At 29.4% G+C, this 19,952-nt stretch overlaps 1 protein-coding gene across 4 annotated transcripts in view; it reads left to right on the forward strand.

Annotated features, from left to right (window-relative positions):
• LOC140044633 (autism susceptibility gene 2 protein-like) overlaps positions 1–19,952 on the forward strand; it is a 141,946-nt gene that overhangs the window by 98,014 nt on the left and 23,980 nt on the right. For all 4 annotated transcript variants that reach the window (XM_072089226.1, XM_072089227.1, XM_072089229.1 and 1 more), the window contains one exon: positions 19,790–19,841. In XM_072089226.1, coding sequence (XP_071945327.1) covers positions 19,790–19,841 — 52 coding nt within the window. The remainder of the gene's footprint in view (positions 1–19,789; positions 19,842–19,952) is intronic.

Here is a 19,952-nt window from a genome sequence, read left to right on the forward strand (position 1 = left end):
TGAAAGTCGATTATCTTGTAATAATATGAACAACATGTCTCCAATCTTTGATTTATTAATCATGATTTAGTCCGTTAAATGTGTCCATTTCAATTTTCACTACTTCAAGTTTTTTAGCATTTAAAAGAGTGTAAATCAACTGTCACAAATAAGTCTTAATTACATAATATCAATGAATTTAAATTTTCGCTAGAAACAGTTTGAATAGATGTATATATTATAATGATTTTTATAGTCTTTGTTTCTGTTATTCAGTGGTATACCCCCATGGGATTACTCAAGACGGTTGGTTGGTTGGTTTTAGGTGGGGAGGGGGTTAAAATAAATGTAAAATCAAATCAGATGTGATATTATCTAACATTATCTACTTCCCTCCCGATTTATACAACAAATCATATATGCACTACTTTTACTCTTAAGATAGTTTTTCATCATTCAAAAATAATACTAATTATACTCTACTTCAGTCTTGCATCTCAATTAATTTATCAAATAAAACATAATATTTTATTTCTAGTTGTTTAATAAATTTGAATTCAATCTTTGCTTTCTACAAATCTAAAGTAATGTGTTATTCATATCATACATCACTTCTTCTCATCTTCAATATATTTTCTAATAAAGTTACGTTTTAATCTGAAACATATATTGCTGAAAAGATCAATTTATGTTTTTTATACTTTATGCATTTTCAAGTAGTGTCTGATTCCCTAGAGAAATCTGTTCTCAATCCGTCCTTATTCCTCCCATCCTTAGCATTACAATCGGATTATAAGTTCTGACATTCTAATATCGCAGATTATATGAAGCCATTATTAAAAATTAAAAGAATTATGACAAATATGAAGATAGAAAATTGGATCGTTTCTCCCGCGGTCTCGTCTGTAATTCAGTGTAGTACATCTGGCATATTGCAATGTTATATTGTCATATTCAATTTAGAATATAGCTTTAAAATGGTAGATTATCGGTGTACATTGCGAAGAATATATAACGGATCCTGCGCTGGCATATTGAGTGATGGTCTTGGGTTTCATGTTTTAAATATGAAGTTGCTTTTGAGAAATGAGTACTGACAAGAGTAGAAATATAACTATCTGTTTCTAAATGATATATCAATGGAAATAATATATGATAAAAGCGGTCATTAGTATTACTTTATCTTCTTTGTAGATGAACGATACTGAAAATAAATTGATGGTAATGTCTTTTCAAAGAGTGGGTGTGTCGGGGTATAAATTTACAGTACCTGTTTCTGAGTTTGGAAATTGTTTTCCTCTAATTTTGTGTTCTTCTGTATTCTGCTGTTATGTTATTAAAAAAATTATATTGATCAGGAAAAAATTACTAGGGTAATAATGTTCAGCGCTTAGAGGTTTCGCAACATTAGGCGCTATATAAATCCAGGATATTATTATTATTATTATTATTATATGAGTTTGTTATGAGCTGTACGCTTGTGGTTTGTGAGTGTCTTAATTTGTTGGTGTTTTACTTACTGTATGTGTCACAAAGTGGAGCTGTGGCTTGGTGGTTATGATGCTTGGCTACCAATCTAAGGGTCCTGGGTTCAAGTCCTGTCATATGTCAGGGTTTTTTTCTCATGACAATTTACAACTCCACTCCCGAAGTGGAGAAGGGTAGTGAATGAATTCACTTGTGGTTATCCTTGGCAATTTGCCTAAAATGAAAATAATAATAAAAAAAAAAATAATTTTAATAATAAATGCGATAATTTTTACTTCTACTGTAATACTCTACATACAATATGTAAAAATATTAAAAATAAAAATATTAAAAATAAATCTAGTTTGTTGTTTAATTAACTATAAAATACAGCAAAACATTTCTACAGTTATATAGGCCTGGCATGATTGAATTATGCTAAAATATAAACATTATTATAATGCAATACAACAGAAATATTAGTTTTACTAAATTTAGAAAGATGTATTTATAAACCAACTTAATAATCCAATTTTAAAATTTGCATATTATTTCTTATTATTTATAGTTATTTATTGTTTCTAGTAATAAGTTTATACGAGAATACGAGATGTTATTCTGAAATATGGAAAACAAATTGACAGCGATTATCGATGGTTGTTGAAATTAACAAAACCATTACAAAAAGACAATTACAAACCCATCAATCTGTTCCAGAAAAGCTACGTTAAATGGTCGTTAAAAATCGCGGTTACGGTTAATAACATTTCAACTTTTTTTTTCCTAATCTTAAACTAAACTGAAAATACAGTTGTCCGTCGCGACGGCTACACGTGGAAATGTAAGTAAAGTCGACAATCTGCAAACGTGGAAGCATTCGCAAATGAAGGTCAACCACTGGCCTATATCAAATAATATATACTCTGAAATCGGAGATTAGTTAAAGATTACAGTTAATGGCAAGAAAAAAAACACAGCAAATATATAAATTGAAGGTGTGCTCGTTATATAGAATGCTAGTAAAATGGATTAGAGGGGTTTGTAACGGGAAACTTAATATTTTATAGTTGGAAATTTGAAAACTGCTGATACTGCGGTTTATTTATGAAGGCATTTTCAAAATTTTGTTTTTTCCATCAAAATCTCTATTAAATATTTGATTTTTGTTTTAATTAGTCACATTTTTAGGAGTTTTGGTTTGTTTTCATACAAATTCAACACTATAAGTAATCTGTCAATCGGTTTCTTCATTCAAAACTACTGGGTTTTTTTGGGGGTGGGGGGAGGTGAGCTAAGGTTGAGGGGGTTTTGTCAGGGTGTCAGGGAAGGTTTAAACATTATTATAATTTTACCCACTGTAGTACTTGTACCTATAAATTGTACAGATATCAATCCTTAAATTTACCTTTTATGCTAGGCTTTTTATGGGATATATTAAATTAGTTTTTTTTATTGAACAAATTTGCTTCCTTCTGGGTTTTTATGTCAAGGAAAGGTTTTTTTTTTTTGGCAATAGAAAGAAATTTAATTTATCACATTCAATTATTTTTAAATAATCTTATAAATTTATTTTTATTGCACGGTCAAGGGCAATATTTGGATATTTTCCTCACATGGCATGTTTTTTTTAAAAATAATTTTGAAAGGTTTGATAATATTATAGATATCAATATTCTATAACTAGCTATAGTATAATTAATATTATTAAAATGTAAAAGCTCAATCTGAGAATTCTACAGTAATATTAGCTGCAAACCTAACATGAAAGTAATGACATGCTAAATATATATATGACTTTATAAATAAAGGATAATATGTTTTGCTAAATAAATATTTATAATAGATTCAATGATAATATTAATGCGTTTAAAATGTAAAGATCCTTATTCTGAGATTAGCTAAATTATAGTTGAATAACTAATGAATGATGCAATCACCTTAGTACATTTTGGTTATAGTAAAAATTACAAGATATAAATAAATGGTTTAATAACTAATTATAGTACTTTTAAAATATAAACATTATATCTTATAATTTGAGCTGTGATTAGCTGACCCATATTAAAACAGAAAAATAAAGCTCTGTACAGCTTAAAATGACATAACGATTCTCACATTATAATGATCGAAATCATTTTAATAATATATATAAAATGTAAAACCCTTGTACTGTCACCTCGCTGATTGGTTGAATATGTGTATAAACTGACCCATATGTGAAACAAATCATGCAAGCAAGTGGGACATACAATTAAAGTATGCTTAAAAAATTACATTCACTACTTGAAATTATAATTAAATTTAATTTAGCAAAGTCATTATGTTTGGTTATCATTAAGCTCAATAAAATTGAAAGTTAGAAGTTGATTATGTTACTCATATTCAAAACATATACATCATTTATTAAATTATGTTTTATTCAACATAATTTATTTACAAATTTTTCTTGAACATTATTTATTTATTTTTTCTACTTCAATTTAGGGGAAAATATTACTAAATATTAAATATTTAGGTTAACAGACAGAGCATGTTGAGTTGTTTATGTTTTAATATTTAAATTTCATTGATTTTGCAGTCTTATTTATCATTAAATTCTAAATGTCAGAAGTAATCATATGCAATGACAATATAATAAATGGTATTATTTCTATAGTACAGTGGGATATTAAACTGGAATATTATACTATGAAAATAAAATGTTTTGCCTATTTAAATATAGAATAAACAGGTCAAATATTGGGACTTAATGACTTTTGACCTATGAGCATGTCAATATTATTTGCGGAATTTGCATCCCAAAATTTGTAAAGCACACAGAAATCCAGGGGATTTCTGTCATTCGTAGGTATTAGCTCAGAGGAATTTGCGGCTTAAGAGAAACTCTACACATAAATCCGCCATTTAATGGAAAAATTTCTGGAGGAATTAACTGGAGATCATGGTTGTAATGAAAAGTCGTCCCGCGGGACTAGTCGAAGGCTGAGTGTAATCCAGACTATAAGCACATGGTGAATAACACCTTTACTAGGCTTACAATGCCAGACCGCTATAAACCAACAGCTACAGATTGGTGTTGTTATAGCTCGTCATTCGACTATTAGTCTGTGTGTTCTCCTTTAGTTTCTCCACCGGATGGTATTAATGTTGGATGACCGTTTTATTACTCATGTTGGATACGAAGCAAGCTGTTGTTTTTCTTTCTCACAGCTAGGAATAGCTTTATAATGCTCGTTGTGTTATCATTTTAGCGTGGATGTTTGTTTTTTCTTTTTTCCTGTTGTCTCTTTGGAAATGTTTTTACTGATCATTTGTAAATGCTGTAATTGCTTTAAGGAATACATTTACGGAATGAACCGATAACCGATTAATGTTTTGCTCGTATTGCCAATACTACTAATGCCTTGACATATATTGTGGAATAAATTACTATAATTGCAGTGTTTTTAAAATATGTTCATCCACACATTTATGTGTAAGTACACAATACTATTTTCTTCTTACTCTCATTGTGAATTTTGTCGATTATTTGAATAGTTCTCTAAAAAATGTATAAATAATGCTTATTAAAATTTAAATACACCTAAACAACCATACCAGCTTCCCAGCCTAACCTAATACAGTAGTTATAATGAAAACATAATTAAAATATTAGTATTATTACATGTTGTTGTTTAGTTTAATTTCATCTAAACAATTGTTAATATACTCTAGTCTCAAGTGCTTTTTGTAATACTGTATGCTGTCTAATATTAATTACTGTTTTATAGGCTACAATGGCTTAGTATATTACATTGTGTAGGCTTCATCTATTTATAATAGTTATTCATAATTCAAGTAGAATTTTGTAATATTAATTTACAGTTTGTTTGCATGTCCTGAGATCACATTTTACATGTCATTAATTAAGATTTATTAGTGAATGTCCTGTGTGATTACTTGATTCATTAGTAATTGATTAACCATCAAATTTCATCAGTTTTTCGTTTGTTAACATCGGATGTTTGTGAATATTGAATATTTTCATATCCTTGCAATTCTGTGTTATTTCTTTTTCTATTTATCTTCAGTAATACAATTTTTATTTTAGTAGTATAGGTTAATCATCTATGACATATGGCTTAATAAAACTTGTATATATTTTTGGTTTTTATTTATTTTTAATTGCTTTTATTATTCCATTTTGAACCTGTTATTAAGATATATATATTTTTTTATTGATTTAAATTATTAACAATTTTCAAAAGTGTTTTTTTTTTCTTCATATCAAACTCATCTGAAATATGTAATATCCTTGCCAAACTATTTATGAATAAATCTATATTAAATTAAATTTATTTATTTTTATATCATAAATCATGACACTTTAAGGTAAAAACAATTATGATGTGTCAAAAGATGATCTCTTATAATTTAATTTTTAGTCAACATGGAACAATATATATCTATTTATAACTCTAAGAATTAAATAATATTAAATCTAGGCCTACTCTGATAATAGCTTGAGTTCTTAGTGTGTTTGTGTGAGAGCGAAAGGAAACATATATAAAGTTGTTAGCATTGAAACGTCTGCTTACTAATACCAACCACTTGGCTCGGATTGAAAACTTGTCACCGACTCTCTCGACAGCATCTTAAGACGTTTTAACGCGGACGAATGAGCTTAAGTTCGGCTTAGTTAGCATTATCTATCTAGGGCTCTTGAAAAATCTTAAACTTTCACGCTTATTATATTAGGAAGTGGTAAACAGTTTGAACATACTCGTCACTGAACTTAACTCGGCGATGTTCTCTCTGTACTCATTTGAAACCCTAATCCGGGATTTACGACGGAGGATTAACGACGCCATATGATAGAGAGACCTCAATCTTATCCAGATTGACGTAGTCATCTTTTAAGGGCTGTTACGCCTCCCTCTTCCACTTTGAATTGAATATATTTCACTGCTACTGAGTAGGTGTTAGTATGAAGCCAATTCTAAGTATTTATTGTGAAATTGTTTACGAGTATTGCTATAATCTCTTTGACTAATTTTTTCATTTTTCTCTCACATATAAAATCATAATTATATACATTTTATGTGATTAGGCAAATGCATTACAACATTAAAGAAGTAATTATAATATTTAATGTGATTTATTATTAATGAACTCAATAATTTATTAATGTTTAAATATGATATAATTTCTAGATTTGTTGACAATTTTTATTTGATTTTTTTAACGTAATGCATATTATTTATTAAATCATATACATTTATTTAATAATTACAATTTAAATAAAATATGTAGGCCTACAAAAAGTGTTAATTCTTTTTAAGTGCAGGCCTACTTACGTTTATGATTTTAAAATAATTAACAATTTAATCTTGTTTCTTTCTGACCTAAATTCAAGTTCATGTCAATTACTGAACTACTTTGCTTTACTCTGACCCTGTTTATGCCTGCAGACATTCAAGTCCCAATTCTAAGATTGAAATTAATGACAACTATGCAATGTATGTATAAAACATATCCTTTGGAATTATAGAAATATCAATTTCTGGTTTTAACATCCACAGATTATATTAAAAAGAAAAAGTTATATCCATTTAAAACTTCAATAAAACTTGTTCTTTTTATGAATGCTTTTAATTTTTATAGATTTCTTTCTTACATTGCCATCGTATTTAATAATATTATAATAACTTCTGTTTTAATGTTTTAAATCCTGAAATGTAACCTCTTAGTTTGAATAATTTTTAACATTTATAAAGGTCATTATAAGGATGCACATTTAGCAGAGGATTCAATGTGTGCGTACATACATAGTCATCATAGTATTGTTAAATTATATATTATACTGTAGTAGAATCCCTTTTTAGGACACTTTATTCAGTGGTAATCCCTATTAAAGGGACACTTTATTAAGGGGAACCCCTATTAAAGGGACACTTTATTAAGGGGAACCTCTATTAAAGGGACACTTTATTTAGAGGAAACCCCTATAGTATTAAAGGGACACTTTATTCAGAGGAAAACCCTATTAAAAGGACACTTTATTCAGTGGTAAACCCTATTAAAGGGACACTTTATTAAGGGGAACCTCTATTAAAGGGACACTTTATTAAGGGGAACCTCTATTAAAGGGACACTTTATTTAGAGGAAACCCCTATAGTATTAAAGGGACACTTTATTCAGAGGAAAACCCTATTAAAAGGACACTTTATTCAGGAAAAACCCCTATTAAAGGGACACTTTTCCTATGTAATGCAGTGTTTTACACTACACTCGATATCTGTTCACCTCTATAAAAGGGTCACTTGTTTGCTCAGTCTTGTAGATATTGCCTTAATGTGGTTCTGCTACATTGTTAATAAACCAAGATAACAAATTATTTTCTAGATAAATCAATTACATGGCAATGAATATGGTCATTTGTACTTATGGGTAAAGATGGCCATTTATTCTCCTGGGTATAAAGATGGCCTTTTATGCTTCTGGGTAAAAATATCAATGTTATGCTCCTGGGTTTAAAAAAAATGATTATTTAAATATTTGCAATTTATCATGATTAATCGGAAATTGGATTATGAAATATCTATAGGTGTAATTTATGCTCTATAGGAGGTGTAATTTATGCTCTATAGGAGGTGTAATTTGAATAAATTTCATTTTCCCAAAGAAATTTATCTTGTGAAATTTAAACTTATGACCCTGACAAAAAAATATCAGAAATTTTATTATAAATTTCTATAAAAGTGATTGACAGGGAATAGTGAATATAAATAATTTGCATACATATTGAACTAGAAGGATTCATTTTAATTATGAATAAAAAGTGGTTTTTTTTTATTAAATTTTAAATATATATAATATAAAATATAATATAAGATTTTATAGTTTTGTTTTAGTAATCATAAAATGAAGAAAAAAAAAACGACCAAATATTAAATTGAGGAAAAATTCAAAATTGGTTTCAATATAAAATTACACATATAAAATTCTATATTTGCTGAACATTCCATTTCGAGAAACGTGGAGAAATTAAATTTTATTTGCTTTACAATAAAAATCGTTAAGTTTTTGCATTTCCAGATTACAAATTATAAGGCTGGATCATCAATGCTTTTTTTTCTTTAGATTATAATTTTTGTAAAAATCTATGACATCCATGTTAGATGGTCATAGCATATTATTCGGTGGCAGATTTATTCACCGTAAATTGCCTTATGATGACTGACGTGACCTATGACCTTGTAAAGCGACTGTAATGTAGCGATAATAATGTTAATGTTTGTCAGTATGTTCCCAAAGGGGTTCCAATTGAATTCAATACTTCTCTGTATAATACATTACATTCTCATATGTCAGCTTTATGCTGCGTAGTTATGTGTTTGTTTATAGATTTATTTTCTGTCAGTCTGTTTGTCAGTCCCAAAATCTGAATTTTTATTTTCATACAAACAAGCATTTTCTTTTATTTATTTATTTTTTATTATTATTATCGATTTCTACGTTCTTTTGATTGTTGAAAACCAGTACAGTAGACCTAATTGTACTTTTTTTCTCGTGCACGTTCCCATGCTATGTAGGGCGTAGTAAATGGTATTACAGTTATATCAGAACAATACGCATTTCCTGTTAAACCTTGAAGGATCTGTTTGGTTTTTGTAGAATTAACTGCTAGTTAGCACGATCACTTATCAATTGTCCTTCTAGTATCACCAGATTATCGTCAAGTGGGTTGTACTGAAAGGGTCTTAACGGCGGTGTAAATATGCCATGGTTTATATAATAGCTTTTTATACCTTCCTAATCCATGTTAATCCCACTTAATCCGTTTCTATTGATATAGAGGCCATGGGTAATTTTGAGAGACTTATGCTGGCGTTGAATAACAAAATGGTGTTTTCGTCTCCTTTTTGTTGTTTACTGATGACTGGATAAAAAACATGTGATGTTTGAACAAATATGCTCTTGGTATACACTTCAACAATCCTACTGGGAAATCATTTATAAACTTTCCAAATAAATAGGGCGCCATATGCACCTATTTTTTTTTTTATGTCGAAGTACTAAATTTGTTAATGACAGTGTATAATATTTTTCCCATGATGGGGTATAGAAATAGCTATGCACACAAACGCATGGGTAAGTCTAGAATCGCTCAAGCATGGTATGATTGGCACTTTGACTCCCAGTATACTCAAATACCTCCCTGGTTGAATGCATCACTCATGTTTAATAACATTCCTTTTAAAAAATTGAAAAATACAAGACAGGGAAAATTATAAGTGAGCCCAAAGGCAACCCAGTTAGGATAACCTTAACCTAGTTAATTTGGTAGTGTTAACTGTCTTCTTCCACCACCTGTTCCAATGGTTATTTTCAACATTTAGAAAATGTTATATGAAGATACTCAACCTGAAAAATCACTGAAATAAGAAAAAGGAACTGTGATTTTTGTTTACTGTCATTCAGAACAAAATAAATGCAAATATAGTTATAACTGTGTTCACATGCAATAGACCTTCGTTCTTTAATGGTGTATTATACCTCTATGGTTCTATGCACAGATTGATTAACAATGGATTTAAGAAAGTTCTATGTCGAATCTAACCTAAATTTTGTAGGGTGGGATTTTAAAATAACTCCAAAATGTATTGTAGATGGAGAGACATTCTATATACTTGTTTTAGAGTTTACGATTTTTCTGTTTATAAGTTTATTAATATGGATGATATTGAATTGAATTTATTCGAGAATAGGATTAAACTCTGTCGTATATACTGTAGTAATTGTGTTTCAAACTGCAAATAAAGAATACTTTAAGACATTTTGAATTACAGAATATTGCAGCTAATTTGTAGGCTCTACAGCTAGAGGGTTTTCTAATTACACAGCATTTGTCATGTGTATGCTTGTTGATGGATACATAATTCACTTATTTAAATGACCTGTATTTTTACACATCAATGTTTATGTGTATTTGCACATGTACGTTTATTTTCGCTGGATTAAATTTTTGCGACCTATAATTTTCAAGATAGGATACAGTAGAAGCTCTGGGACACCCCTATTCAAGGGACGTTTTATGGAGCATGTGACTACTGGCTCTATTCAAGGGACGTTTTATGGGGCATGTGACTACTGGCTCTATTCAAGGGACGTTTTATGGGGCATGTGACTATGGCTAATGACTGGAATAATTTTAGATGCAATGCGTGTAAAATAAACTGTCATCAAATTTACTAAACTTTTATTTATGTAGACAAATTGATTTAATGAGATTAAGAAACAAAATGGAAATTAAATCACAAAAAAGATGTCATGAAAAGGATATAGGAAACGGTTGAGTGTAGTTTTAGTAATTACTTAATTGATTGATTTATTATTTAATTGTCAATTTAATTGGTCCTAATTAATAAGAAGTGAGATATACATGTTTATAGATAGCTCAATTTACTCTGTTAATCTTCTTTGTTGCTTACTTTGGGTGTGGTGTTTTTCAAGTAATATTTGTAATACATTTCACAATATGGTTTCATAACTAACAATATTTATAATAATGCATATTTCGAAGGGAAAATTTTCACAATATAGGCCTATGTACATTCCTTCTCATAAAACACCATGTTTACATAGCCTCTTTTACTTTAGTTAGATGTTTTGAATGTTTACTAAAAAGGAAAGAAATATAAATATTTGGAAATTATAAACTATAAAATTTTTGATTTTAATTTTTGTTATGTTTACATAACTGCTAAAATATTATTACGTTAAATGACAATCATACTGATGTTTGTACATTTGCTTTGTATGTAAATTTGTTGATAATATTGACTAAATTTTCTACAAATTTTCGGTGACAAACAGATTGAATTATGTGGTAGATGTTTATAATAGGAATCAGATATAATTGCCATAGGCATCTTGAAAACAGCAGTAGTTGATCTCATACTTTCCATCAATTTCCTATGTCTAAATTTAGCTATTTAGAATTTATTAAAATCTTGGCGATTGTTAAAATATAAATATAATTTGCATAATGTTTAATTTCTTTCATTGCATAATGTTCATATACTTTCAGTGTATGTTCATATTCTCTCATTGTATGTTCATATTCTCTCATTGTATGTTCGTATTCTTTCATTGCATAATGTTCATATTCTTTCATTGTATGTTCAAATTCTCTCATTGTATGTTCATATTCTCTCATTGTATGTTCATATTCTTTCATTGCATAATGTTCATATTCTTTCATTGTATGTTCATATTCTCTCATTGTATGTTCATATTCTCTCATTGTATGTTCATATTCTTTCATTGCATATGTTCATATTCTTTCATTGCATAATGTTCATATTCTTTCATTGTATGTTCATATTCTTTCATTGCATAATGTTCATATTCTTTCATTGTATGTTCATATTCTTTCATTGCATAATGTTTATATTCTTTCATTGTATGTTCATATTCTTTCATTGCATATGTTCATATTCTTTCATTGCATATGTTCATATTCTTTCATTGCATAATGTTCATATTCTTTCATTGTATGTTCATATTCTTTCATTGCATAATGTTCATATTCTTTCATTGTATGTTCATATTCTTTCATTGCATAATGTTCATATTCTTTCATTGTATGTTCATATTCTTTCATTGCATGTTCACATTCATTTTCAAATATTTTCATGTTCCTTTCTTTCATTTTGTTTGTTATTTGATTGTAGTTTTGAAGAATTTTTGTTTTAACCACTTTTTGATTTTTATTATTTGGGAGGTTATGATTCTGTCCCCAACTTTTATAATGGACTTTATGTACGGTAATAAAATCATTACTCTCTCTCTCTCTCTCTACTGTACGTATAAAACAGAAAATATGGGATAATTTGTTGATTCAGTAAAATTGGTACTGTATGTTGGACGTTCTAGATTGTATGTTTTAAATTATGAATGTGAACAAAACTGAATGATTGATGTTGTTGTACTTTGAATTAGAATGTTCACTAGGCACCTGTTAAAATAACCTTGTTATTTTATTGCTAATATTATTAAAAGTTTGTGATGTTTGAGGTTTGCATCAAAGTTGTCTAATGTCACCCCAAATTAGGAACCAATTTTGACTGATTAACCCTATCCTGTCTATCATGTCAACAAGTTACTGTAGTTGTCTAGTTTTTATGAATTGTTATGGATCATGTCAAAATTACTCTACTGCAGTTACTGTAGTAACTACATTTTTTACTGCAGTAACTACAGTTTTTACTGCAGTAACATATGATTTTAGTTGGTTTCAAAGTAGATTCATGAGGTAGTTACTGCAAATTAATAAAAAAAAAGTAATACCGTACCCAAAAAAGATTGCTAAATAAATATAGCATTTATTTATTGCATACAGTACATGTTAAAGACAAATGCTGTATCGTAATGAAGTATAAATATAAATATAAAGGTATATTGATTAATTAAATTTTGATTTAAAAATTTGAAATTAAGCGAAATAAATGTAGAAAATAATCAACGTTAAATTAACAAAAAAACGTTTGAATATTGTTTTGAAAGTGGTAAAATTGAAATCCAATGAAATTTTTCTACAAAATAAATGTAGTTTTCGTAGTAAATTTTAAATTATGGTGAAACAGCGAAAGGTTTTCTAGTATTGGCATAATACTAATAGTTAACCTGGCCTTGATATTTCTCACCTTCTGACCTCATAACAGTTGACCTGTTATCGTACTAAGGAAATGTGAACGTTTGACAAAGAATTGGACAAAAGATACATAAAAGAATTTGAATTATGTTTGATATTTATTATTAGTCAGATAATAATATAATTTAATTATCAGTAAACTTACTGTATAATTTTGAAATGTGTGATAAGAAAATATGCGTGTATTTGTATCTATATTTGCTTCAAAACAGTGTGTAATCCCTGGCCAGGTTTGAGGGGATCAAATTAATCATATAATCTCCATACATGAGCTTAAATTATCCAGCCCTGCCGTAACCGAGTTTACAATTACAAATTTATCATGAAGAGATGTCGTTTGTAATCTCTCTTAATTGATTGCGATATTGTGGAAAGCTAGCTATCCAAGGGCATAACCTGTTATTTGCAGCAGCCGACATTAACATTCGCAACGAAGGTAATGTTAGGTAACCTGAATGATCGCGAAAGTAGAGCACCGACGGGTGAAAAAGTGAGGCCTCAACCTTTGCTAAGCTGGCCGCGTCGAAAAATTGGCTCGACAATCACGTTGTGGAATTAGGACGAAAGTGGCTACTAATTGTACTAAGCTGATAATCACGACAAGGACAAGCTGGATAAGCCAAACAGGAAGATGCGCTGAGATTCACGTGTCTGACGGCCGCTTATAACACAAGTCAATACTACTACTCCACACAAAGAAACACATGCTTCTAACGACTTAAAAATAGGCCAACAAATTTATAACCATAATAAGCTAGAAATAAAATAGAAATCGACCGGCTACTTAAGTATTAATACCGTAGCTATTGTTATACTACAAACAGATGGTATGAATAGGCTATTGTGTTTGGGCTGTAGAGGGCGATGTTTATTATTATCCAAGTTGAATTGTTTGTTGTTGAGAATGTCATTTAGTTGAAGGTGAACGTGTTCTAAGCAAGCTTGATAAATTACCTCTTTGGATAATACTCTAATAATGGACATATTATTACTTTTGGAATCGCTTTTCCTTTTATAATTGGAATTTAATATATAAAATTGATGTAAGTAGTATTTGTATGTTTTTTTTTTATATTGACAAGAAGAAAAAAATTGTCTGTATTTATAGTTTTAATATGTAACATAGAAAAATACTACTAACTACTAACTGATATACGAGCGGTATCATGTCTAACGACAATGAACATCCTGCAGTATCTTGTCTTCTTACAGTAATCTTTATCCCATGGGATACTGTAGTAGTTTAGTATAGAGATTTAGAGCAAATAAGTTAGGTTCTGTAAATTAATTTTTAGGAGTTAGGTGCTATAATAGGCTATGTTATGGCCTTTTTGTAGTCAGCAGACATGATACTGCATGATGTTTATTGTCTCTATACATGATACTACAAGTATTAGAATAAGCTGATAAGCTATAAATATGTATATATGGATGGAACTCATATTTTCATTTCTGTTGAGTAGTTCTCTGTTCTCATTTTATTTGGATCAATTTGCATTAACTAATACCATACATTAAATCACAAATGTATTCAAGTGATTGTCTGGTTTTAATATTATATTCATGTAGTGCATACAATGATAATAACCTATTGTTATTTAATGTTAACAATTATTATGTAAAATTTATATATTTTTAAATTACTGTATTAGGTTTTTTTTGTATCTATTTAAAATGCAAATTTAGAAATATTTTTATAGGTTATTATTAGAACAAACATTTTAAATTTATTAATGCTAGCCTAAATTAAAAAATCTTGATATTATATAATTATAATTAATATTTATTAATTTGTAAAATAAAAGGCTGATATGTAACGATTCGGTAATATTTAAAACATTTTTTTCGGTATAATTACAATTACACATACGATCAAGTCATATGGAATGTGAGTAGCTATGGTAAACTTCTTACAAAGCATGTCATAAATCAAATCTCAACATATTATTCTAGGGTCACATGCACTTGTCTAAGTTCACCATTTTGCTAGTAAAATATGAATGCTATATGGTTTATGGAGCTTTTGAAAGCCTACAGCATTTATGTCTGTTGTCATTCCCCTAGAGATATATCAGCCAATGATGATTAATCGCTCCCCGGACGACGAAAATGATATTTCAAATTGGCCTTTTATTTGCAGAGCCATTTGCTCGGGGTTTATAATATCAACAGTGGGAATTCAGGTTATGGATCATGGGGCCTGGATCTAATTTCTCCCTGCTGTAACAAGCCCTGATCACAGTTAATTCCAGCCAATTAGGCCAGATTGTAAAGTGTGAAAGCCTCGGGGCCAGGCCCATTCATCTTTGCTGTTGTTGCTTGATCATTGCCCATGGTGGTTGAAGGTTGAATGAACAAAAAGCATTGACTAATGTGGTACTAACCCCATGAACGGCTTTTAATAGCATACTCGACTAAACATGTTCATTTTTGTCATGTTTTTCTACCCATCTGTCAGAAAAAGAACAAGATAAATTACATATAGTATTACATATCATACTTGTCAAGTCTTGCACATTTGGCGTGAGGCTCGTTCTTCTTTACGCACAATTCTTTGCATTTGAAGTGAGGCTTGTACTTCTTTACTCACAACTCTTCGCATTTGGTGAATCACAAGTCACCAGCTTTACCATGTGTTATTCCTACTATTAATGCAGTACAACATACCCCAATAAAAACAATAAGAAGATAACAATTTTCATATATACTCATGAATTTTTACAGTTGGAATATATACCCAATTCTCAGAACAATAAGTTAGCATTAACCTTTTTATGTAATAATCATATTTATGATCTATTCTTACTATAATACAGTACAACAGACCCCAATAAAATGAGGATTCATAAATGTTTACAGTTTGACATAATGACAATATACCCAAACTAATTAACATTAACCTTTTTTATTTTAATAATAAAATTTATATAAGTAATGATCATATTTATAATCTATTGTGCTATTCATTTTATATTTATATCTACAGTACTACGTTCATTTATACTACGTATGATGTTAGATAATAATGCTAGTAGTAGTACATACTTACATTTTTATAGCAAGCATTAAAAATCCAGCAAGCCACATGCATAAAGTACATTTGACCCCAAAAATGCACTCAGATTAAAAAGCCAAGTGCAAGGTCATTAAACAAAATCACAAAATACAAACCACAAAAACATGAAATACTACCTTTCTGAGCTTTTCTATTTTTATTTATTCTTGTATTTCTGAGTACTTTTCAAGGTTCTGCATCAACAAATTCATTGTAAACTAGATTGGGTTGTTTTTATCGTGAATATTTGTCAATTTTTATACAATCATAGTTGTTTTGATCTAAAATATTTCTGTCCGAGGTTATTTATAATTGTAGTTATTTGTGTTTTTACAAGTGTTTTCCTGTCTGTTGTTATAGCGATAGTTAAACAGAAACTGGAAGTTGATTTTGAAAATAACTGTTGATGGTTATAAAATGTAATTAAATTTGAGAGGTTTGTAGATAGAATGTGTATGTTGTATTACTTGTTTTCAATGTTGTATCAATTATTAGTAAAAAGAGTGTATAGTGTGACTCACTACATTTTGACCTTGTAGTATTATTACTACAGTAATTCACCCCTTACTGACTCAAGAAAATTAGGATCAAAATGTACACTTTTCTATGATGTTCACTGGACCTGTCCTTGCTGTCTATGTCTGTGCTATTTGTATTATAGCAAAAAATAAATGGAGCCATGGTTTAACAATAACATAGTTTAAGATGTGTTTACACACACTAGTTAATCATGTTCATGCATGCTTAAACCAATCTGAATCTTGAGTTGGATCGGAGTGAGTGCTCAGTGAACTTTCTTTTATACCACAGTATGTGTTGAACTGCGATATAATTTGGATCATACTGTACAGAGAAAAGTTTTTCATGCTCTGATGTAGGCTTGCCGCTTACCTCTGATATACTTCTCATAGATAACATTTCAAGATTGTTTATTCGTCCATAAACTGGAAATTTGACTTTACTTTGGCATTTGGCACATAAAGTTTGATAGTGTAGACAGAGCTTAACTCCAATAGAGAAAAGAGCGTGTAAACAGAGGTTAACGAAAAGAGATCTTCATCTGGATTCATTGTGTTCTCTTTGTATTAATTTGTTCTCTTAGTTAGGCCTAATTGTTTTCAGTTTATTTAGAAAATAGGATTTTAGTGATTGGAAGCTATAAAGCAAGTGTTTTTAAGACTCTATTCTTCTCATTAACATGTATATTGATTGACTTACTAATCTAGTCATCTTGAACAATAGGTCTAAAGATAGCAGTAATTAAGTTTGTGGCTTAGTATAGTGTTGGGGACAAAGAGAAATATTGAAATAATCCTAACTGCAGATTGTGACCCAATTACAGACATCTACCAAAGTTTGTATCGTGTGTGCACCTGTACATTAATTATGAATTCAACAATGTTTGCTCTTGATTGTTGCAATAAGAGAATTTAAAATACAAGTTTGTAGTAATAGTCAATAAAAGAATACAAATCTGCTATAAAACACCTACAACCTCCTCCTCCCCTGCCATCGTTTCCATCACCTTACCTTTCCATCCCCTTCCTTTTCATCACCTTAACTTTCCATCACCTTCCTTTTCCATCACCACAAACTTTCTCCATTTTCATTCTTTTTTAAATTAGCCATTATAATGTATTTATACATTTTTATTGTTCATTGAAAAATATTTAATTCTTCATTTAAAATTCCTATAAAAGTTTAATATTCAATATTCATTCTAGCTTATTAATACATCTATTGATTATGATATGCATGATTATTAATTTTTTTTTGATAGTTTTATTTCTACAATTACTGTATGTCATTTTTTTACTGCTAAATTTATTATAATTTTTTGTGTGTAAAATACACATAATATTATTAATAATAATTAATATTTCAGAAAGTGGAACAAATAATATTATTGTGTAATAATTTTTTATGGTTATTTTATATTGTATTTTAATTTGTGTAATAATACTGGACATGAATATGAAAAGAAAATCATTTTATATTTTGTTATACTATAGTCATTCAATGGTTTTAGATAATGGTTTTTCCCATGCTAATTAAACAACAAGATTTTTACAGGGAGAAGGAGGGAGTAGTTTTCACCAAAAAAAAGTAGAAAACTTTGTAATGATAAGGGCTTAAAGTTAAATTAGATATACTTTTAATATATCGAATCGTATAAAATTTAAAATCGTTTTTCTAAACACACTTCAAAGAACTAGTAATTCTCCTGGTAAGTAATAAAGACATACGTGTTCGGATTAGTGATTTAGCCCAGAATGATTGACTGTGTGAAATCCATTATATTGTTAGCTAGCCACAGGCTGTTTATCAGACTACTGAATGAAGAAGTCAATATCTATTTGAATGAGTCAATCTGTACACTATATTGTTCATTTATACTCTGATCACAAAGGTATATGGCATGGTAAACATGCTTGCTTTCCATACGTAAAAACACAACGTAAGGATAACAATACTTTAACCGCGCAACATCTTGCCATTTGTAAAGCTCTGTCCACACTATCAAACTTTATGTGACAAAAAGTATGATGTGCCCATATATGTACATGATGACATCATATCACTACCATATTTGGGCATATCACTACCGTATTTGGGCACATCACACTTTTTTTGTCAGACTAGTTTGATAGACAGAGCTAAAGGTTGTATAACAAGTAGTGTAGTACACTACACTTTTTTTTTAATAGACATTTTTTTTTCCTTAAGACGTTTGCTTGTCAATATTCAGTTTAAATATGTTCTTGTTTGAAATTGAAATGAAATATATATTTATACTGGGTAACCTCTTCAGTCAAAGACTGGTCTCCCAGAGGGCCCAGTTGGTGATCAGTGGCTGTGATGTACTAATACACCGGGGTAACCCCCTACTCGTCTCGAAAGATGTACTAGGTTCTTTAAAGTGCACACGAGCTAGATGTGTACACTGGACCTACGGTTTATAGTCCTTATCCGAGAAGACTCGTTCTACCACCAGAACCATGGAGTGAGTGAGCTTCGAATGTTATGGCTAGGTAATTACGGTTCCACTGTCTTAACCGCTCGGCCACTCACTTGACTCGAATATCAGTATACTCTCCCTGTACAGATGTACAGTTTAATAAGTATTCTTTGGTTGTAAAGTATTCTATTTTCTAGTTATTTATTAAATATTATAAAAATGTTTATTTCAATTATTTGAAGTAAAAATAGATTTTTTCTCAAGTTTCTCTTTATTGTTGATATCTCCAAAATATGATTTTAATATTTTTGTGTATGAATTATTATTCAGCAGATTAGATTATTTTAGTTGATTCATTCAAATGACACAGGCATACTATATTTTGAATATTTTATCTTGTTTTCTGGATTTTAACACTTTTGGCCACATTTTGGCGACTTTAGGTTTTTAGTACGTAAAACGGTGGTAAAATGGTATTGATACTGTTGCTATTTTCTAAACTTGTTTGTTGTTTTACCAAAAATGTATATGTAACCTTGTGATTATATTATTCATTTCCACGAATTACCTAACAACAGGATGTAAAACAGTGTAATTTAAAATGAGTTTTTTTTTCTTTCTTTTTTGTAGAACTCTGACACGGAATCGGATCTATTTCTAGCAAACCTCGCACCGAATCGAAGTAAGTTAATTTCTCACCACCTTCTTAGTTTTAATTATATTGATTTTTTTGTTATAATTATGTAATGCTTTTTTGTCCTTCCTCTTTTGTAAAAATAACAAAGACATATCT

This window comes from Antedon mediterranea, chromosome 3, assembly GCF_964355755.1.
Source record: "Antedon mediterranea chromosome 3, ecAntMedi1.1, whole genome shotgun sequence".
NCBI classification, from domain to species: domain Eukaryota; kingdom Metazoa; phylum Echinodermata; class Crinoidea; order Comatulida; family Antedonidae; genus Antedon; species Antedon mediterranea.